The 24,704-nt window shown below is 34.2% G+C and overlaps 1 protein-coding gene across 4 annotated transcripts in view; it reads right to left on the bottom strand.

Annotated features, from left to right (window-relative positions):
* Nucleotides 1-24,704, bottom strand: part of magi3a (membrane associated guanylate kinase, WW and PDZ domain containing 3a) — a 275,042-nt gene that overhangs the window by 8,094 nt on the left and 242,244 nt on the right. For 2 of the 4 annotated variants that reach the window (XM_056448758.1, XM_056448760.1), the window contains exons 11-20: nucleotides 22,228-22,259; nucleotides 19,881-20,073; nucleotides 19,711-19,805; nucleotides 17,961-18,153; nucleotides 14,369-14,563; nucleotides 12,312-12,521; nucleotides 9,741-9,837; nucleotides 6,818-6,923; nucleotides 2,719-2,856; nucleotides 1,448-1,586 (exon numbers count right to left, since the gene is read on the bottom strand). In XM_056448758.1, the coding sequence (XP_056304733.1) occupies nucleotides 1,448-1,586; nucleotides 2,719-2,856; nucleotides 6,818-6,923; nucleotides 9,741-9,837; nucleotides 12,312-12,521; nucleotides 14,369-14,563; nucleotides 17,961-18,153; nucleotides 19,711-19,805; nucleotides 19,881-20,073; nucleotides 22,228-22,259 (1,398 nt within the window). The remainder of the gene's footprint in view (nucleotides 1-1,447; nucleotides 1,587-2,718; nucleotides 2,857-6,817; nucleotides 6,924-9,740; nucleotides 9,838-12,311; nucleotides 12,522-14,368; nucleotides 14,564-17,960; nucleotides 18,154-19,710; nucleotides 19,806-19,880; nucleotides 20,074-22,227; nucleotides 22,260-24,704) is intronic. The other 2 variants (XM_056448759.1, XM_056448761.1) reach the window with 1 other exon arrangement.

Below are 24,704 nucleotides of genomic sequence, written 5' to 3'. Positions count from 1 at the left end.
GAGTGAATCGTGCGATTTACACATTAAGTGCGTCAAACGTGCAAAACACTCAATTGCCCACTTCATTCGCGCGAATCACGTCCATCACACCGCCTCATTCGCACAAATTGCACTGCAGAATGTCTATTCACATCTTTGCATTGACTTAACTTGTAAATCACTCGCGCTTGATGCTTTATCCGCGTCTGGTGTGAACACAACATTTCACTTGCAGCAAAGTAATGGTTGGAGGGGCGTGGCGTAGCATATTTCACTCAGGCTGTCAAACTGACATTATCAGAGAATGACTGGCATTCTGGAGTGGAATCAAATGTTCAGGCTTTGATTAAAGATTACCAAAAACAAACAGTTTTCTCACTTAATTAACTAGCATGGATTAATTGTTCATCTTAAGATCAACAAAGTGCGCTAACAAAATAAACGTTCATTTCAGGCAGCCTTTAAATGAATACACTCAAATTATGTTAGGAAAAAATGTTAGGACAAATTGATTGACTTTTTTACAGTGGACTTGACATGCTTGTAAAGATCTGTGTCATCGATTTGGCTGAGAAATGCCTGAGAACAATTTGCTTTAGTGTGATTATTAACTGGCAAACAGCTTAATAAATAGATGACATGAGCAGCTTATTATAAGCGTTTTCAATGTCTCAAAGTCTGTTTGCATTATGTGATTCACATGACCTTCATTTTCTACAAGTGCTGTTTGTGTTTATAATGTGCATTACAAAATGCAACGTGCTTCAAATGGGACTTAAATAAATCAATATTGATAAATGATACAAATTAAATAATAAAATTATCATTCATAAACATTTATGAATCTGTTTTCAATAAAAGGGTAGCATTTTAAAAGTACCAAATAAAAGCTTTATGGCTTAACATTTAAAAGCTAAGAAAAACTAACAACAATTTTTTTTTAGTCCTGCAGTTTTTAATAATAGTAATATTTTTGTCAAATTTTGTCTTGAGTTATTCATTTTATCTTATCAAGTAAATTATTATTAAAAATATAAATAATTGTAGCAGTTAAATATGTTTCTCCAATTAGTTTCACCTGTTTATTGTTGCTATGCTTCATGGATAGTAAATAAACATTTATGCCAGGTGAATTTTCTCAAGTCATCATCGACTGGCAGAATGTTTAGGCGCTGGTTATACTCTATTTGAGTCTATTTTGGAAGAACATTTTGAATGAAGCATGAAAAAAAGGTATCCGTCACAATACATTTTCAAAGGCTGTTGAAACGGCAGCCGAAAACACACAGGCATCTTAAGAAAAGGATTTGTGTCTCTGAAGACCTTCAGGCTTCAGGAAACTCTTCTGAACGAACTTACAGATGTGCTTTGGTATGGCATTTCAGTCTCAGTATCTTAGAGGTGTGTTGGATTTTTTCTTCAGCTCTAACCCATGTACTGTGTGTGTGAGTGTGTTAAACTGACTTACTGTGGTCGGGCACCAGGCCCAATCCAGGCCTCAGAAGCAGCAGGACTTTATTTCCTCCGGCCTGGATGAGCTCAATGGCCCGTGTGTGCGTGATGCCCTGTGTGGGCTCACCGTTGATCTCCACGATTTGATCTCCCACCTGAGACATCGCACAAACATACATTTCTGTGTCATATCATCCAAAACCACTGATTTCTTTTGTCTAACAAAAGTAATAATATAAGTAATATAATAATAATAATAATAATAATAAAAATAATAATCATTATTTTATAATGAAATGGCGCTACCCACTGCTACCCTTAATGACTTAATAAAATGATTTAATAAATTATTAATAATAATGATGATAATAATAATAATAATAATCATAATCACAATAATAATAATAATAATAATAATAATAATAATAATAATAATAATAATCATTATTTTATAATAAAATGGCGCTACCCACTGATACCCTTAATGACTTAATAAAATGATTTAATAAATTATTAATAATAATGATGGTAATAATAATCATAATCATGATAATAATAATAATAATAACAACAACAACAACAACAACAACAACAACAATAATAATAATAATAATAATAATAATAATAATAATGATAATAGTAATAAGAATAATAAGAATATAAATAATAATCATAATAATAATAATGTCCTTTTAATTTCATTTATTGAATTTTATATATAATTTAAATGTTTTATGTATGATATACATTACTATTTAAAAGTATAGGGTCAGTAATTTATTATTGATTACAGTTTTATTCAACATTAAATTAATCAAAAGTGACATTAAAGACATGTGTTACAAAGTATTCCATTGTCTTATAAATGCTCTTCTTTTAAACTTTCTACTCATCATATAATTCTGAAAAAATCCATAAACAAATACTTTAAACACTGATGCTACAAAAATTTTTCTTGAGCACCAAATCAGAACATTATAATAATTGTCATATAAATGTAATATTTAATATATATATACACACATTTCACAATATTACATTAAAATATTTGAATGATTCATTTCAAGATACTTTCACATATTGTTCATTAATTAAATGAAGCTTTGGCAAGGCTCGCAGAGAATTTTACAGATTAAAAAAAAATATTGTAAACATTTCACTGGCCCTAAATGTTTGAATGATATTGAATATGTAAATCATGATGCATTTTTCATTGTATGATTGTTGTCATGAATAAATGTGAGAGAATTTGTCCTGCTAATGTGTGTGTTTGTGGTGTAAACTCACATGTATTCTTCCGTCTTTCAGTGCAGGACCGTCTTCAGCGAGTCTGAGGATGAAGAGCCCCATGTTATACTCCTTTCCTCCTCGCAGACTGAAGCCAAAGCCTCTCTGTCCTCTTTCCAACTCCACTGGATAACAGCCCTGAAAGCACACACACACAGATAGAGAAATTTGTTTACAACAGTTTCAAAGTTTAAAAGAAGGCAAGATACATTTTCCTACACTTGTCAATTTTGATATTTTTTTGGGAAAGTTTTTTTTGTCTAATGCAAAAAAAACCTCCAAAATACATGTGCAAGTGTTTCCTATTATCAGTTTGTGTCTGTATATTTCAATAACAATACATACTGTATGTGACTCAGGATTACAAAACTTATACTCTTATAACGGTCAGTTTTCTGAGCTTTATACATCAACAGAAAGATGAATAAATAAGCTTTCTATTTATGTATGATTTGTTAAATATTACACTATTTGGCAGAGATACAACTATTTCAATATCTGACATCTGAGGGGGCAAAATCTAAAATCTAAACATTTAGAAAAGCACTATTAAAGTTGTTCAGATTAAGTTCTTAGCAATGTATATTACTAATCAAACAAAGTTTTGGTATATATGTATTGTAGTTTACAAAATATCATAGAACATCTTAACTGAATTTTCTAATGATTATTGGCATAAAAGAAAAATCAAACATTTTGACCCACAAAATGGGTCACACACATTTAAAGTCTTTTTCTGTATTTCAGCAGACTTCACAGATTTAATCATATCTATATTGACAAGGTTTGCACAGAGGGATTTGTTAATGTCTGGTTTGCCATATAAAATGTGGGTTTTTCCAGGCTGTTCGCTGTATTTGATGTCTTGTGGAATGTTAAAAGAAATTCTCAAAAAACTCTTTTGACTTTGAATATGTCCAAGAAATTAATCATTTATTCATTTTCCTTCATCTCTATTCCAGAGGTCTCCACAGTGGAATGAACCGCCAACTATTCCAGCATATGTTTTATGCAGTGGACACCCATACACTCTCATTCACACACACACTACAGACAATTTAGCTTACCCAATTCACTATTATAGACATGGGTCTCAAACTTAATTCCTGGAGGGCCGCTGCTCTGCACAGTTTTGCTCCAACCCTAATCAAACACAGCTGATTCAACTAATCAAGGTGTTCAAGACTACTAGAGGCTATTAAGCAGGTGCGATTTGGAGGTGGTTGGAGCTAAAATCTGCAGAGCTGTGGCCCTCCAGGAATTGGGTTTGAGGCCACTGCTTATAGCCAATATCTTTGGACTGTGGGACCCGGAGACCCACGCAAACATGGGGAGAACATGCAATCTACACACAGAATTGTCAACTGGCTCAGCCAGGACTTGAACCAGCGACCTTCTTGCTGTGAGGCGACAGTGCCAACCACTGAGCCACCATGCTGCCCCCAAAAATTTTTAAATAACTAAATAAAATATATAAAACATAATGTCTTCAGTGTAAAAAGCGATGTGTTACTTAAAAAATGTGAGTAAACCCGTTGCCTTAAAACCAACAAGTTGATTTTACCTAAAAAAAAGTCAGTAAACCTACTGACTTTTATAATTATGCACAGTTTATTTACTAAATAATTAAGACAACATGTTTACACTCTTTTTTAAAGTCAACTAATTGCTTTTTACAGTGTATTGCATATTCAAACATTACAATAAATGTATTCAGTTGACATGAATATGGAAATATTGTGAAATATTGTGAAAACATTTCACCCTATAACCTTGCCATAAGCTCAGCAAATGAGTGATTTCTTGATTTCCTGTTTTCAGCAAATATATCCCAACATTCTGTTCTACACAGCTGTCAGGGCTAATGAAAAAGCACACTTGATTTGCACAGCTCGGCTCCTGCCGTTATTATCTGTGATTTATTTCTCAAACATTTGCTCCGTTTCATTGCTCGTGAAGTTACTATAGTATGAAACCTTCAGGTAACAAATGCTTCCATCTCAGTTTCAAATGTAATTTAATCTTCATAAAAAACGTGGCCTGCATAAAAATGAAGCCAGTTGCATAACAGTAATCTGTGAACTCCATTACTGCAAGCGTAACACAAATTATTACTCTGAGAACTGCTGATGTACAATTCTCGCAACAATTTAATGCATAATTTATGAATAAAAAGTATTGGAAACAGCTCACTTATCCCAGACTTTAAACTGTAATGTACATGCATAATTGTTTTGAAATATCATCGGTGTCAAGTTTGGAATAAAAATATTTGGGAATAATAAACACATAAACATAGATAAGTGTATAACATAGACTTTGTGTATATAAGTCTCAAACACTCACTATTCAGTTTTACATAACTGAAGATAAAATTACTGTTTTATGTTTTTCAAATATTTTATTTTTCTCCAAGTTCTGTTGAACATAGAGAAGTTTTTTTCCAACACTTTTATAAACTTATTAGTTTTAATAACTCACTTCTAATAACTAATTGTTCTGTATTTGATATGATTACAGTACATAATATTTTACTAGTTATATTGAAAGATATAGTATTCAGCTTACAGTGCAATTTAAAGCATTACCAAAGTTAATAACTATACAGGTTATGTTTATAAGGCAAGTCAATAGACAAGAGTGGTTTCATTTGTAGTAAAAAATAAAAAAATAACCTAAAATAATATATATATTATTGATTTATTTTTATTTATTTGTTTTTCTACAAGAGTGGTTTGTAAAAAACTAAATAAAAATAAATCAATTATATATATTAATTTAATAATTTTTTTATTGTTATATAATTTTTTTTATAAAATATATAAATAAGATAATAATAATATAATAATATTTAATAATATATTATATATTAAATTTTATTTTCATTTTATGTAATTTTTGTTTATATTATTTTGTATTTCTATATTATTATACATAATATTATACCAAACTAAACAAATACTTTCATTACTAAAAATAAATATAATATTATTAAATATTATTTAAAATATTATAGGGATTATTATGAAAAATGTCTAGCTAATTAAAAATAATTAAAATTTCACAGGAGGGCTAATAATTTTGCTTTAAACTAAATATCAATAAGAATAAATAAAAAAAGATCAATTTATTTGTCTTGCAAAGTATAAATCAAACATAAACACAAAATAACAGATGGATTAGAAAAGTAGAATATATATTAACTAATTCAATATTAAGTCAGTAGAATATGGATGGATGTATTGATGGATGGATGGATTGATGAATGGATGGATGGATGAATCGTTCGATTGATTGATCGATAGATCGATAGATGGACGGACGGACAAACGGACGGACGGACGGGCGGACGGACGGACGGACGGACGGACAGACAGACAGATAGATAGACGGACGGACGGACGGACAGACAGATTGGTCGATGGATAGTTAGATTGACTGATGGATGGATGGATGGATGGATGGATGGACGGACGGACAGTCGGACGGACGGACGGACGGACGGACGGACAGACAGACAGATTGGTCGATGGATGGATAGATAGATAGATTGACTGATGGATGGATGGATGGATGGATGGATGGATGGATGGATGGAAGAAAGATAGATAGATAGATAGATAGATAGATAGATAGATAGATAGATAGATAGATAGATAGATAGATAGATAGATAGATAGATAGATAGATAGATAGATAGACAGACAGACAGACGGATAGATTTTCCTTTTTTTTATAAAACACCATAAACATTTCATTTTTACGTCTCATCTTAATCCAGTAATATCAGTTGCTCTTGCTAATTACGATTTTACAGGCACATTTACTTTCCCCATGCAATTATAGTTAGAGTAGATGGAGCAGAATATAAATATTAATGTCATTTTCCACATTACATATTTCATCTCAAGCATGCTCTTCACTGACATTCTCATCACCTTGGTAACCAAATACGCCACCTTAAAAAAAAGCAATCTCAAAGTTTTAAAAGAAATGTAATCTTCCTAAAACGTGGGCTGCATAAAAACGAAGCGCTTGAGTCCGCTGCATAATAATAATAATCTGTGTGCTCTATTACCGCAAGCGTATCACGTCTCACCTGCTTTATTCCTGAGGTGATGACAGTCCCCATTTCCCCCTGAGGAAGAGCTTTATACTCCACTCGGCCCAGACTGTCTTTCCTCTCCTCCGTCTCCACACCGTTCCTGAATGACACACAATTAAAGCTTTAGGGCAATAAATGACCTGCTGCACACAAAAACGAGAGCGTCTCCATCATCCGCTGTCCTGTTAGAAGACACGGTTTAGACTGCTTTTGTTCATGACAATGTGGAGTTAAATACTGGAGAGGATGAGTCTCCTCCAGACCTCATTACGTCCTTTTGTTGATGTTAAGTGTGGGCAAAGGCTCTGATCAGAGTGAGTTAACTACAAAACCACTCTGGTTTATGCTGAAAACAGATGACCCGGGTCTGAGCTCAGGCTGGAATTGAATAAAGAGTTAGAGTGCTTGACATAAGACGATAAGAAGACTTTTCGGCTTAGTCCCTTTATTAATCAGGGGTCGCCACAGCGGAATGAACCGCCAACTTATCCAGCATATGTCTTACTTACATACACTTCGGACTGTGGGGCAAACCGGAGCACCCGGATGAAACCTGTGGTGTTTCAGCTCATTAAAAATAAGTAGTTTAAACAAACAGCAAACATAATTTTTAAGTGTAGTTTGCTAAGTCTATTAACAAATGTCCAAAAGTGGATACAATTCATCTTTCAAAGGTTTGGGATCAGCTAGTTTGTTTAATGCATCTTCTGCTCACCAAAAACTCCGTTATTTAATTAAAATGGCAGTAAAAACCGAAACTGTGTAAAATTTTACTTACATTTTAAAACCTGGTTTTGGTTTTTAGTATATTTGTGACCATGGACCACAAAATCAGTTGTGAGGGTAATTTTTATTCATAAATGAAATTCATTTGTCATCTGAAAGATAAACAAATAAGCTTTTCACTGATGACTTGTTAGGACAGGACAATATTTGGCTAAGATACAACTATTTGAAAATCTGGAAACTGATGCATAAATGTAAATATTGAGAAAATAGCTTTAAAACTTAAAATCGCCTGAAATCCTTTAAAATGTTGTTTCTGCAAATGAAATTACTAATCAAAAATCAAAAAGTTTTTATATATTTACAGTAGAAGATTTAGAAAATCAACAGCATCATCAGGCCTGTAGCCAGCTTAATGAACGGGGTGGTTGTTTTTTTCTGAAAAACTGGACCTTTTTGCAGTTATTTACCTCATTTTCTATTTAATTATGAGGTTTAAATATTGCATTTTAGTGACATTTTAAGCACAATTTCTGCTGGATTCGCTTGATGGATGGTGATCATAACCACACTTTTTGATGTACCAGAAATATTTCAAACCATTTTGCCAAATTACTTACCATACTATTTTACTATTTTAAGTGTTTATTTACAAATGTGCATTTAAACTGTAAGTTTTATATAACCATTTTATGAATAATGTTGAGATTAGCATTTTAAATAGGAAAATTTAAAATAAAGGAATATGAAAAGATACTTATTTTTAAAATACAATTTTATTATCATCTATCATTAAATTCTTTTTTTACGGCTACAGGCCTGATCATTACAGTTTTCAGTGTCACACTATTCTTAAGAATTATTTAATATGATTTTCTGCTCAAGAAACCTTTCTTATTATTTTCAATGTTAAAAATAACTGCTTATATACTTGTAAACAATTTTCTAATTAGACAAAGGAATTAATATTAAAACGGCCTTTGTGCAGTTTCCATTTGTGTAATTATTATATCTAAAAGTAAATAGCTATTATTAATGCTATTTTTTGTCAATGATATGGTCTTCAGTAATGTGCAAATAACAGGGCTTCCTAAAAGTTGACATCTTTAGTTAAGAGATTTCTATATTGAAATTATAACTGAATATAACCACATTTGTTCAGCATATTATTAATCATAGGTAAACATTTACTAATGCATAATTAAAATCCAAAGTGTTCGTTAACTTGGGGATAAAGTTTTTGTAGAATAAAAAGGGCTATTGTATAAGACTGAGGACTGCAAAAACAACAGCCCTGGATGTACTTTATCCAACTTATTACATGGCTACTTGCAAACAAAATAGCGAAATTAAACACAAAACATGTTTTCTGAGCTATAATAGTTTAATAATTTTTTAATTAAGTGCAAAGCTGACAGAAACTAAACCACCTGAGTGAAGCTGATGGAGCATTCAATTACCTGTGCATTATTCAGTCACTAGATGGTGTCAAACAGTCAAAAACACCAAGCTAATAGAAACGAAACCATTTGAATGCCACTTACAGTAATCCTCATATTAAAGACGAGCAGATACAAATAAACATGGATGTAAGTATATGGATTTAAATGTATTCACCGATGACCATTGTGATTCCCAGATGAGCCTGTGTTATTTAGCAGTTGTTAACTTAGAATAACATACCTTGGAAGTCGCGACTGACCAATTAGAAGCAAGTATTCCAGACAGCCGTGTAATAACATTATTTAATGCACTGTGAGTTTACACGAACTAACAATGAAAGACTTTGTTTTCATTAAAGGTACAATTCAGCTAAAAACTATGTCTGTCATCATTTTCATATTTGGGTAAGCTATCCCTTTAACTAATGTTAAGAAAGATGAATAAATACTAAATTAAATGATTTGTCCACTGTTTTTCTATGTTCGTAAATACATTAGCTAAATGTAAAGTGTTACTAAATGAATATAAATTTTTCTTCTTCGGATGTTTTGGAAAACATACCAAACTATGATGTTAAAACTGTGACATGTACTAAACTCCTAATAAATGATGATGTTTAGATAATTATAGTGCTTAAAATTTATAAAGATTAACAACCACAAACAGAGATACAAAAGACGACACAAACGAAAACTAAAAATATGTATGTTAACAGTCTATATAATGACTGAACTGGCGTTTACAGTACCTGTCTTCTCGGCTGGCAGGCTGCTGTCCCATGGCTCTGTGTTGGATGGCTGGGCTCTGCTTGGCTGAACTAGTGCCTGACGGAGGCCCGCTGTGCTCTGAAAAATAAACAGGTTTATCAGCATAACGCAAACACACATACACAACCCATTTCCTAATTACAATCGCAAACTTCAAAGTCACATGCACAATCTTTTCTGTCAATAAAAAAATAAATATGAAATCTACTGCAAAAATAATAGAGAGAAATTATACTAGTAACCCTTTCTACGAAGCATGTAATTAGAATGCATATTAAGAGTTGTTTTTTAAATGTAATATATATGAATTATAACCCATAATATCATATAAATAATGTACTAATATGTTACATCTTCTCATAACTATTCATAAGAACAGTATACACTTAAAACTGTGATGGATTTTAACCACTTTTACCTAAACCTCTACACCAATTCCAGTACTCGCAGTTTATGTGCATTATAATATTACTTGTTTAGTCTTGTACCTGTTATTATTATTTAGCAGATGAGGAAACATTATAATGCGCTAAAAATACAGCATCCTGCATACAAGCTTCAAAGAAGGTGTTACCACCAGACATAGGCACTATATTTGTCATGATAATTATTAGATTATTAATATATGGAGGATGATTTTCATTTATCACACATCACATCTGGAGTGACAACGAGTTGACTTTTTAAATGGATGTCAACAGGGGTGCAGCTTCAATCAGTATATTGATTTAGTGAGGAAACAGCTGATCACTGACAGCCTGTCTGCTCATCTTTAGTGTATTTAGCATTAAACATTCATTCTTGGAGTGAGCTACATTTAGAATCTACAGCACAATTAATGCTGTTAAAATTATAGGAGAAAACACAGAGAAAGTTGTATCTCCAAACATTGATGGACTGCTGTAAATATGCAAATAATTTAGTGATTTTTAATCCGATTAAATATTATATATTTGAGGTCACCGAGGGCTCTATTTTAACGATCTAGGTGAAAAGTCTAAAGCATTAAGGGCATGTCTGAATCCACTTTTGCTATTTTAAGAACGGAAAAATATGCTCTGCACCCTGGTGTATGGTCTAACAGGGTTGTGCTTATTCTCTTAATGAGTAAACCAATCAAAGTCTTATCTTCCATTCCCTTTAAGTGTCAGTTGTGTCACGCCATGGCACATTTGCTATTTACATGGCAGTTTTTGTAAGTGAAAAAAACCCTGAATGCTTTACTGGTTAGAAAACAGTTAAACAAACCATCTATGCAAGGATAAAAAACAAGGCTCCTCCATTAGGCCTCTTTACTTTCTCTTTACTTTACTTTTACTCTTTAATTTCGTGGATAAGAAAACGGTGTTGTACGCACTCCACTGAAAACATCCATTAGCCTACATATTTAATTTAATTTGTTAAGCACAAAGATTTGTTTCAAAGCTATTTCTATTTTCAGTTCTAATTTCCAGCAAACGAATAAATGAACAATAATAACAAAGTGTCATCAAAATAGTATAATTATCATGTAGTTATATCCAAACACATTCTATTCTATTGCCCCATTAGTTATGCATACTTCTCCAAAACCTGACAGACAGACAAATCTAAACTTGTTTTTATTAAAACAAATATAAATATACATATAATAAATAATACTGCTAATAATAATAACATTATACAAATACAGATTTTCATGAATGAACAGAAAAAAAGGCATAGAGGCAGTGGTTTTTATATTTATGTGAAAATTATAAATTTTTGTAATATTTTAATCCTTTAATTGTTTTCATATGTAAAGATATCTGTGTATTGTTGTACATCCTGTGTGTATTAAGCAATGTGTAAGCATTTGAACCCACATAGGCGCATAATGTGCTCTGCGCTGGACTTTAGACCTGTTTTTAGATGGTCAATGGCGCTGTCTATTTCAGTTTCTAAAAATAGCAACACGCCAACAATGCATCTTAACACAGCTCTATTTTAGACCAGCACACCCATGAGTCCATTTAAACAATGTGGCGCAAAACGTAAAAGTTAGGGTTGCACTGTTCTGAAAATAGCAACAAATCACTCCAAACACAGCGCCTTATTGCACCGGGGGTATGATAGGGCCCTGAGACTTTTATTTCAGTATGTTTATGTACTTCAGCTGAAACGGAATAATGAGTAGGGGGTGTTTTTTGTTTTGTTTTCCAAATCATTCTGTGATAGCAAACTAACGGTGTGTGTGTGTGGGGGGGGGGGAGGGGTGGGGTGAACGTTTTATTGATATACAGTTGCTATGAAAGTCCTCAGGTTGATATCAACAGGAGAGCAGCTCTAAACATAGATACAAATGGTCAAAATTTGATTGAAGATTACCAAAACCAACATTTTTTATTCAGCGGAATAACCTGCACAGATTAATTATTCACTTTAAAAACAACAACTAGAGCTAAATAAACATTGTAAATTTGATTTCATGCAGACTTTAAAGCTAAGCTGTGATGATATTGTTGTTTGGGCTAATAGATATTCTGAACGGTCGATAACTAAACTGAAAAAAGTTGATTTCAAACCCTGGTTACCAAGATATTTTCCCCAGAGCTCACCCTCCTCGGGCACCACGGTGAGGGTGACGGCGTTTCCAGCTTCTTTGATGAGCTGCACAATGTCGTTGTGTGACAGGTCAATGATGGACTGTCCGTTGACGGCAGAGATGCGGTCTCCTACTTTCAGATGACCGCTGCGGTCTGTGGGACTGCCCTCGATGATCCGGCCGATCTTATGCGGGATGACTGAGAACACACAGATCAATGCTTATTTCATTTATAATGCACTGACAGACCAGACGAGCCACAAGATCTGAGGAGGTTATAAACTGCTGAGACGTGCTGTCAGGAACTCCAGAAAGTGATACTTGTGTACGGGTAAAAGATGAAAAAGGCTTTTCAGGGATCAAAACAGCTTTCATATTCTTTGCTCTGTACATAACAATGTGCCCTGTTAAATTTAAGATTGTTTTATGAATAACACACATTTTTACTTTGATTTACAGAAGACGCTGACTAAAATGTCATTCAGTGTAACATTAGGTTATACAGGGAAATTATATATATTTAGCATAATAATCATTTGATGGCATATTAATAGACTCTTTTAAAGGATCATAGTGCAACCTCAAAATACTTATTAATTGTCAATTTAAATCTTTATACCTTGTGACCTTCAGGCCATTAAATATGAGAAGTGTTCATTACAAAATGTTTTATATTTTTAATATAATATAGTTTAAACACATGGTGTAAATAAAAGGTTTAATGCTCCCATGTTAAAATACAGTGCTTTAAATAAAAGACTTCACTAAAAACCTGTTATATTCATAAATAATATTTATTAAAGGTTTGTTGTCAGTATGTTTTGTCAGTATGATAAGAAATTAATAACATTCAGCAATACATGTACTATTGACAATAAAGACATTTATGTGACAAAAGATTTCCATTTTAAATATATTCTGTACTTTTAAAACTTTCTATTAAAAAAATACCTATAAAAACGCATCTCCATTTCTACAAGTTATCAGCATAAGTGGTAAAACTTTGATATCTATATGAAAATCAGCATATTAGAATGATTTATGAAATATCACGTGATACTGAAGACTAAAATAATGATGCTAAAAATTCAGAACATTAAAATATTCCATAAAACTAAATATATTAAAATTGAAATATCACTTACTAGTCTTGCATATCTGAACAAATACAGCTTTGATTGTATAAACTGCTTTTATTAAATGACTTTATAAAAAATATAAAGACATACTTAATCTGACCTGTACTTATTAAAGCCTTAAGCCAGGGATCACCAAACTTGTTCCTGGAGGGCCGGTGTCCTGCAGATTTTAGCTCCAACCATAATCAAACACACCTGAACAAGCTAATCAAGGTCTTACTAGGTATACTTGAAACAATCAGGCAGGTGTGTTGAGGCAAGTTGGAGCTAAATCCTGCAGGGACACCGGCCCTCCAGGACCGAGATTGGTGACCCCTGCCTTAAGCGATCAGGCTAAATTTTTGATCAATTTTAAATGATTAAAAACAAATGGGTAACACCTAGTGGTTTGACAGAGAATTTTAGTTGTTTTAAAGTTATATATTATCATTGCTATGAAGATGATGTACAATTATATGGTTCTTTTAGCCCTGACAGACTGGACAAAATGTCTCTCTTGCAGGATTGTTTAGTCAAGGATTGTTTTGTCGCTATTATTAACTATTCATTATTTAAATATTTCTATTGTTACACTGATAACAGTGGGTGCTGGAGATAAAAAACAGTAAGCATATAGTCATTTCTTCTTTGATCAGAATACAGACGAAGAAACCAAAAATATCTTGTGACACAGAAGTTAGATCACTTCACAAGTAAATTCAACAAATGTTCACAGCATTATTCAGAGCAAACAGAAACAGCCATTAGCACGGAATGAGTCCTTTTCTCACAGCTTTGTGTTTATTGCGGCTTCAATTTTATTAGTATAACTGCCACTATAGAGTGACTGGATGAAAGTCGTAAAGTAGATTTCATGTTATCAGAATAATTGGAGAAGAGACAGATAGAGAGAACAGTCATGTCTAACCTCCAGGCGGCGGCTTGTTTTTGGAGGTGAGGATGACAAAGCCGAAGCCCTCGTTGTCCTTGCGTTGAAGAGTGACGTCGTAGGGCTGAGGATGGCTGTGTCCGGACACCTCCACATGGGACGGTTTGGGGGAGCCATTGACCAGCGCTGGAGCCTGAGGAGCCGGAGGATAAACTCCATCATCTTCCTCTCGATCTGCACAAATATGTACAATCATCACAGATTAAACCTAAACCTACCTATACGTATTATTAGTTACACACAAAACATCACAGATTCATGAAGGATAACTTGAATAAAGGCTGCTGAAATGTCAGAAGAATACTTTATATTTTCAAATATATTCAAATAGGAAACTTTAATATATAACGATTCATATTTTTGATCGCATACAGCTTTTAGATTTTTCAAAGCTTTTAATGTACACGTTTAATATATATGTATTGTAGATGTGTTGGTGTGTGCATTAAATTACATTTAGAAAGCGATTTTATATACACTCACCGGCCACTTTATTAGGTACACGTCCAACTGTTCATTAACACAAATTTCTAATCAGCCAATCACATGGCAGCAACTCAATGCATTTAGGAAATGGTAGAAGTGGTCAAGATGACCTGCTGCAGTTCAAACCGAGCATCAGAATGAGGAAGAAAGGTGATTTAAGTAACTTTAAACTTAAATCATGGTTGTTGGTGCCAGATGGGCTGGTCTGAGTATTTCAGTAACCGCTGATCTATTGAGATTTTCCAAACACAACCATCTCTAGGGTTTACAGAGAATGGTCTGAAAAAGAGAAAATATCCAGTGAGCGGCAGTTCTGTGGGTGCAAATGCCTTGTTGATGCCAGAGGTCAGAGGAGAATGGCCAGATAGAAAGGCAACAGTAACTCAAATAACCACTCATTACAACCGAAGTATGCAGAAGAGCACAACAAGTCCAACCTTGAGGTGGATGGGCTACAGCAGCAGAAGACCATACCGGGTGCCGCTCCTGTCAGCTAAGAACAGGACACTGAGGCTACAATTCACACAGGCTCACCAAAATTGGACAATAGAAGATTGGAAAAACGTTGCCTGGTCTGATGAGTCTCGATTTCTGTTGCGACATTTGGATGGTTGAGTCAGAATTTGGTGTCAAACAACATGAAAGCATGGTGTAATGGTGTGGGGGATATTTTCTTGGCACACTTTGGCCCCATTAGTACCAATTGAGCACAGCCTACCTGAATATTGTTGCTGACCATGTCCATCCCTTTATAACTTAATTGTACCCATCTTCTGATGGCTACTTCTAGCAGGATAACGCTCCATGTTATAAAGTGTGAATCATCTTAGACTGGTTTCTTGAACATGACAATGAGTTCTCTGTACTGGCCTCCACAGTCACCAGATCACAATGCAATAGAGCCCTTGAGATGTGGTGGAACAGGAGATTCATCATGGATGTGCAGCCGACAAATCTGCAGCAACTGCGTGATGCTATCATGTCAATATGGACCAAAACCCAGTACCTTGTTGAATCTATGCCATGAATAATTAAGGCAGTTCTGAAGGCAAAAGGGGGTCCAACCTGGTACTAGTAAGGTGTACCTAATAAAGTGGCCGGTGAATGTACATAGACAACATGTAAATGTAAGTGTCTACAGTAATGAAAAAACTCTGAACTTAATATTTAACAAAATACAGGTGAAATATTGTTCCATTGTCATACACCGTATTAAATAAATAAATGTATGTATGTACATAAAAGATTAAATGCACAGATTCGTCTAGCTTAGTTCCACAACATCACAGACTACTATATGGTGCTATTTTAGTTTTAATTACATGCTTTTAAAATCTATTTAGCTACATTTAATTTTTATAATATTGTATTAGCTTTAATTTATGTCAATTAAGTGATTTTAGAATGTCAACCAAGATACAAAGGTTTGTTTGTAAACAAAACAAATGAATCAACTTTATAAACTTTTAACATATATAAGATCATTTATACACATACAGTTAAGGCTAAAATTATTAGCCCTCCTGTGAAATTTTCTTCTTTTTTTAAATATATTTTCCACGTGCTATTTTATTAAGAATTTTTAAAACACATTTTTAAACATAATAATTTAAATAACTAATTTATAATAACTAATTCTGTTAGTCTTTTGCCATGGTAACAGTACTAGTACATGGTAGCCAGATACTAGTATTCAGCATAAAGTGCAATTTAACTAGGATAATAAGGTTAACTAGGCAAGATAGTTTAATTAGGCAAATCATTGCACAACGGTGGTTTGTTCTGTAGACAATCAAAAAAAAATCCATTCATTTATCTTCCTTCGGCTTAGTCCCTTTATTTATCAGGGGTCACCACAGTGGAATGAACCGTCAACTTATCCAGCATATGTTTTACACAGTGGATGCCCTTTCAGCTGCAACCCAGCACTGGGAAACACCCATACACTCATTTGCACACATTCATACACTATGGCCATGTTAGTTTGTTCAATTCACCTATACTGCATGTCTTTAGACTGTGGGGGAAACCAGAGCATCCTATGAAAACCATGCCAACAAGGGGAGAACATGCAAATTCCACACAAAAATGCCAACTAATCCAGCCAAGACACAAACCAGCGACCATCTTGCTGTGAGGCGACAGTGCTAACCACTGAGCCACCGTGTCACCCCTCCAAAAAATAGATTTCTTTATATTTTTTAAAAACTGCTTTTATTCTAGCCAAATTAAGAGAAATAAGATTTTCTACAGAAGAAAAAATATATTATAGGAAATACTCTGAAAATGTCCCCTATCTGTTAAACATCGCTTGGGGAAATATTTTGAAAAAGACTAAAGATTTTACAGAAGGGCTAATAATATTGACTTAATAATAATGTCCATATTGCAATGTGATTATTTCCAAATCAGTGAGGAGCAGATCGTGTTTATGGTTTGACTTGGAAAGTCCCAGTAAACGTCACTGATAATGAGTAGTAATCAAATTTACCAGTGCTAATTTCACACTCCCACCTCTAGTATTATGACTATGCTTTAAGCATCTATTAACACTCTGCAATTAATCATTTACATCCATTCTGCAAAATGATCCCATCTGGGCTTGATGATTCATAAAAGACTAACAAACAAAAAGAAAACCCCCTAACAATTCTCACTGAGAAATAAAACAAATGAACACAATCCCAGAATGCTTTAACACATCTACAAGAGAATGTTTATGAAAGTGTTGGAAAAAGAGCTGCTATGAGGCAAAATGCCAAACTCGTAATAGCTTCATAATTAGAAGTTTTTTCCAAATTACACAAGTGTGTGTGTGTGTGTGTTGTCTCGAGGCAACATTTTTTTCCCGGTTACTCAGTGCTTCTGAGTCATTGTTTTGTTAACACATAAAGAGTCTTCTGCTTTGACTGAAAACAGCAGTCATTAAATCTTGATTCGATGGTTATTATTTTATTGCTCAACTCTGCCCTTCACTCAGAACTAATGGAGTGAAACGTTCAGTTTCCAAACATCAGCAACTGGATATGAATGAAGCCTTTGGAGGACGTCTACATAAACGCACAGTAATCAGATAAACACAAACCTTGAAAGGTGAGTTTTCTGCGCACGGTCAACATGACCTGGCCATTGCGGGCAGCGTTAGTCATGAGCTCCAGAACCTGTTTGTGAGATTTGCCTTTGACAGGAACGCCGTCAATACAGATGAGCTCATCTCCAGCCCGCAGACGGCCATCTTTCTCTGCGGCTCCCAGAGGAACAATGGCACCAATGTACACCTGAGGAAAGACACTGTGGTTAAAGGTCATGTCATTGTGTGGTCTGACAATACAGAGATTCCCATACACTGATTTATTTGTTCACAATATGAACACTGACATAACTCATAAATGACACAAAAAGGGTAGACAGTGTGTGTCAGTTTAATTCTAATGTTATACTGAATAGAAATTCACAGCTTTGAATTTCATGAACACAAGTCACTTGCTCAGACGTCACTGACACAAACATTCAGGTACGTGGTAATCTTGTTGTCAGTGCTACCAACATGATATTATTCATATATTAGCTTCAATAGCATACCAAAAAGTTATATTAATAACTTAATATTACTTAATAACTTAATATATAACTTAATAAAGTGCATGTACATGTATTTGTGAATATGTAAACAAACTTTTATTTTGGATGTGATTAATCAGCACTAAACTGAATCAAATAAATGCTGTTTTTCCAAATGCCTTGTCGTTCCTTGCACACTTGTGGATTTTCCCTTGCATAGATGATTTGTGCAACATTTAAACAACGCAATGAATGACCTTTAACATAAAAGCAATATAAAGTACACAAAATATTAATATATTGATATAATTCAATACATTTCCCAGCAAATAGCCTAAAATGGCACCTGATCAGCACTATGCATTTTCCCCAAACATACTAAAGCAAATGATGACAGAAAAAGTTCAGAGGAGTGCTCCCACAAGCAAGACTTTGATCTCTGATGTCGCATTGCTGAAGAAATAAGTGAAACTAAAGCTAGTGTGTGTGACTTGGATTATAAAAATAAACCTTATCCTCCTTAAATTTCCTAGTGAATGCAATACGTGACCTTGGACTCCAAAATAACATGTCGATTTTTCTAAAATCACCTAAAAGTTTAACAAACTAACCTTTCATTTACATATTGCTTGATAGGAAATGATAAAACTTAACCGAGTAACTACTATTTGAAAATCTGAAATTTAGAAATATGTAAATACTAAGAAAATTGCATTTAAAACAGTCGAAATTAAATGCTTAGCACATCACTAATCAAACATTACACTTTTAATATGTATACAGTATCAAATTTACAAAATATATTCATAAAACATGATCTTAACTGAATACTCTAAAGATTTTCGGCATAAAAAACTATATCTATATTTTGACATATTTATACATGTATTTGTATACATATATACATGTATTAAGATAAACCCATCATTTTGACACATATGACACAACCTATATTTGTCTATTATAAAAAACGGACCCAAGCAACATAACTCTGGTTTTGTAGTCTAGGGTCAAATATGTGTTAAACAAAAAAAACACACACACACACACAAAACACTAATATTTTCTGAAGACTACAAACACATGTTTGATATATTAAAGCTACTAATAATTACTTAGCTGTTTCCAGTAAATCAATATCTTATTGCCAAACAGTTTTTAAACAAATCACTATGTATGAATGTACAGTAAGTATGTATTTGAAGTGTTGCCACAAATAAACAAGTCTTTGGGAAACGAACACTACGATGACAATTCACTATAAAATCACTCACTGGCTGATCTGGTCCTTCTCCACCAAGCACTCGAAACCCAAATCCAGTCTCCTGGTTTCTTTTGATGAACACATCCAGCTCTTTAGTGTTGATGGCTGAAAGTACAGGGAAACTGGTTGAAAATATTGTGAAGTTAGCAGATCATTTGTGAGCATTGAGGCAGAACTCACGTTTGCTGTCCTGCATGGCTTTGGACTTGAGGTAGAGCTCTGTTGGGTCCAGTTTTGGGGAGCTGGAGCGAATGAGCTGTGGCGGGAAGGGCAGGGATTGGGGCGCAGGTTCAGCTGGACTGGGAGTGTCAGTACTGATGGAGCTGGTGGTAATGATGTCCTGTTTCTGGGTAATGGGCATTGCTGGCGTGATCTGAACGAACAGATGGACACACACAGACACACACATTACAGAAGTACCCTCAGTGATATTCCAAATATGAGCGGAGCTCTTTAATATTCATCATTTCAAATGATTTTCAACAATAAAAAAACAGACTGTTTTGGCTACTGTTGACGTATTTGTTATTCAGTCATTCAAAGTTAATCTAAATGACAAACACATTTGTTTTATTTAGAGTCATATTACAGATAACCAGCCTGTATGAAAATATGATATGTTTGAGTGTGTCATCAGCACACTACAAAAAATGATAAGATCAAAAGCTCATGATGACATTTCATGCTACTTTAACCTATTTTAATAAGTTGGTCAGGTAACTTTACTTTTAAAGTTATACACATTTTAGCTTGATGTTCTGCAAATTCGTAATCTTAATTAGATTAATAATAATTCCTTACATTTATATAGAGCTTTCTTTACACAAGGGGGGTGGGGGGGTATCTCCTCATCCACCACCAGTGTGCAGCATCCACCTGGATGATGCGACGGCAGCAATATTGCGCTAGACCGCACACCACACACCAGCTGATTAGTGGAGGGGAGACAGAGTGATGAAGCCAATTATGATATGGGTATGGTTAGGAGGCCATGATGGACAGAGGCCAGTAGGCAAACTCTTTTTCGAATGACATCCTGGTATTTTTAGTGACCACAGAGAGTCAGGACCTCAGTTTAACGTCTCATCAATATACTGGGGCATTAAGACCCACACAGACCGAAGGTTGAGCGCCCCCTTGCTGGTTTTACTTTACTATGACAGCAACCTAACTTAGCTTCAGTGGGCGACCATGTGAAAGTTGCAGAGAGCTAGCTGCAGGCCTAAAAATGTAGTGTTAAAGTACTGGTGTTTTGGTATTATTTAAATAATATTATATATGTTTTAATACTTTTATATGCTTTTTATGATCATTTAATATAGAAATAAAGATTAAAAATACTATTGTCTTACTGATCATCATTGTCATGATTTATTGATCATATAATTATTTAAAGTTACTGTAAAATATCCTCATTTAACCAACGCTTTGACATTCTAATTTCACAAAATCTTTTTTTTTAATTAGACACAGATGCCTCTTTGACCCTCAATATTCTAGATCAGAGGTGCCCAAATGCAGTCCTGGGCTGTGTCCAAAATTGCCTTCTACTCAGTAGGTACTGTATTTGAATTTATTACTCGACTGTAAAAAAGTACGTTTTTTACAGTATGAATGTGAGTAGTATGAATGGAACTCTGATGTACTACTTCTGTCGTTTTGTCATGATCACGTGACCTACCCGTGTCAGTTGCTTTACTTCACTCCCATTCATGTATTCTCTCACGGTGCATCATGGGATAGCATAGCGTGCATCGGATGTGCCAGAAGGAGTAATTCATCCGGGTACTTCTCAAATACCGTTTTTCAAATTCTATGAATTCGGACATACTACTCGACCCACATACTGTTTTTAGCCTACTATCTAGTATGGAAGCATGCGATTTCGGATGCAGCCCTGGAGGGCCAGTGTCCTGCAGAGATTAGCTCCAACCCCAATTAAACACACCTGAACCAGTATATCAAGCTTTTAACTAGCATACTAGAAACTTCCTAGCAGGTGTGTTGAAGCATGTTGGAGCAAAACTCTGAAGGACACTGGCCCTCCAGGACCAACTTTGGTCACATGCTCTTAAAGAAGTTTAAGGAGTTTGACTATGTCTTAAAAACAGATCTGTATTATTATGTACAGTAACAATCAAGCTCAGATCTTCCATAATTTCTCCTTGAAAGCACGTCTATGTGACTCACATTGTTTATATCTGCTCTGAAACAGCTCATCTACATTACAGCCAGTATGAGGAAGATTTGTGCTCCTGAGGGCCTGTTGACTCAGCAGAGATGTCCGCTGCAGGAGCTCGTGTTTGCCTTCAAGTGATTCACCACATCCTGCTCTTAAAATAACATTATAGCGTTTGGCACTTGCTCAGTGAATAATGTACGACTGCAAGCTTCGCTGAAGAACCCAGAACGAGGGCCGATTAATATTTCATCCCGCTTTCTTCATCTTCGTTTCGTCAAAAATCCCTAGTGTGTCTGAATTAAATCACAAAAATGGTGTAATTAAAAGACATTTAACTGAACTTACAGGCTTGAGAGACTTCACGGGAGACGTCTGACCTGCAGGCACAAACACAGATAAAGAGGGAAATGAGAATCAGCAAGTACAGTTGGAAAAGTGTATTACAAAACTAATCTATTAGACTGGGATGTTTATTGCTGGAGAAAGGCGATTCGTCAGTTCCCTTATGCAATTTAAACCCTCCATAAGTGAACTGAGGCACAACTAGTCACATCAAAGTAAATTGTAATAATGTGCATTTCAGACAGATTTCCAAATCACATTTGAGCTAATCTGTCATTGGTCAAATTAACAGGCAGCGCCGCCTCCAAACAACACCGGATTTGTCAATGCAGATGTCAGCATGCTCAGACAGACAACATACAATGCATACAGCATATATGAGTACACCCCCTTTATCAGTAAATATAGACAATATATTTAGGTGCATTTAAAAATAAAAATACAACGTTTTATTAACAGTTATATTCATTAAAATGTGAGTGAGGTCACTTAACATATTTAGGAATAAAATGATAATACACATATAAACTCAAATAAGGTGCTGGAAAATAAAATTACAAAATTAAGCAATTAACTTTTTTTTTGGTTCTCTTGATTTTTTTCTCTTTCGTAAAATTTGATTTCATATTTGTCCCTTATATATTCATTGGGTGTACTAATTTTTGCACCCTGGTCTTGAGCTATTATTAGATTAGTTGCAGTTTTGGCTTCAATACTGACTAATCTAAAGTATATACACCAATATCTTATTGTAGAGCATCATATAGAAAATATTCATTTAAAAAAGAGGTGTGTACTCATTTATGCTGAGCAGCGTATGTTTAAATAAAAATTGTGTTTGCTTAGTGCTTACTGCAAAGATTATACAATAAACTGAAGCATTGTAACTTTAAAAACCTTTACACTAAGATTAAAAGTTCTTCACATTAAGAAATAAAGTACAAAAGCTGTCACTGAGGTCGTTTCTTTAAAAAGATCCATATGGGTTTTTAAAATTCACATATTAGTACCTAAAAATAGGGCTGCACAATATATAGTTTGAACATCAATATCACTACGTGTGTGCGCAATAGTCATGCCGCAGGATTAGATTGTTTATTAAATATTAAAACAAAGATATTATTCTTTTTTAAGAATTGCTTATGCAATGATGAAGATGTTATTTTATGTTTGATTGTTCTATTTCTACTCCTGAATACTGTTAGACTCTCCAAAAAACAAACAAACACTAAAGCACTGTTTAAGCCCCCTGTTCTCACCCTACTGAGCATCATGGACAGCATTGTGGCAGCGGTGGAGTCATTCAGGATTCTGGGCACCACCATCTCTTAGGTGGAGTCAACTCACATTGACTCCATTGTCAGAAAAGCTCAACAAAGTCTGTACTTCCTTCCTCAACTAAGGAGGTTCAACCTTCCAAAGGAGCTGCTGAAACAGTTTTACACTTCCAACATTGAGTCTTCTGCACTTCAGTAGCTGTCTGGTTTAGCTCAGCTACCAAATCCAACCTCCGAAGACAACGTCCAACAGTTCGGACTGCTGAGCGAATCACTGGTACAACCCTCCCCTTCAAGAACTGTATTTATCCAGAGCGAGCAGAAGAGCTTCCCAAATCACTCTGGACCCCTGACACCCAGCACACTGCCTCTCTGAACTTTTACCTTCTGATTGACACTACAGAGCGCTGTGGACCAGAACAGTCTGACACAGAAACAGTTTCTTCTCTCAGGCAATCCATCTCATGAACACTTGATGATAATAATTGTGAAACTTGGTATATACTTTTTACACACATATACACTTACTTAACAACACACTTTACATGCCAATTTGCACATAACAGCTGCACATATAACGTTGTCTATAGTAATATATCTGTATGTACACTTGTCAATTTGTATATTTGCGTTCACTACTCGCTTCTATTTTTAAAATATATTTATTATCTGTTTTTTTTTTGTCCCGTCTCTGTAGAAGCTCTGTCATGAAAGCAAGATCCTCGTATGTGTGAACATACCTGGCAATAAAGCTCTTCCTGATTCTGATTATTTCACGTTTATCTGCTCTGTTGTATTTATATATGCTTGGAATTTATTATAATTTATGCAAACGCTCTTCATAGAAAAAGACTTGATCATACCAAACTATCTAAACGAATGAAATCCTGCCAAAAATAACTAATCAATTCCTCTGGTGAAATCATATTCATTTTGCAATATATATCACAGGAAAACAAAATATCTCAATGTCAGATTTTTCCAATATCAAGTAGCCCTACCAGAAAAGTACAAAAATTTAAAATAAAAGCTACCTCCCTAATGTAAGCTTTGTACCTATATTTTTGAGATTATGTGCCGATTATGTATGAAAAAAAAAATCAAGCAAGCATCTTTCTGAATGTGATTGTTTTGCATAAATGGGCCATTAATTTATTATTATTATTATTATTATTATTATTATTATTATTATTATTATTATTA

Source organism: Danio aesculapii, chromosome 23 (genome assembly GCF_903798145.1).
Source record: "Danio aesculapii chromosome 23, fDanAes4.1, whole genome shotgun sequence".
Classification (NCBI taxonomy): Eukaryota; Metazoa; Chordata; class Actinopteri; order Cypriniformes; family Danionidae; genus Danio; species Danio aesculapii.
The sequence above is the reverse complement of the archived record's forward strand: the minus strand, read 5'-3'. Positions and strand labels throughout refer to the sequence as shown.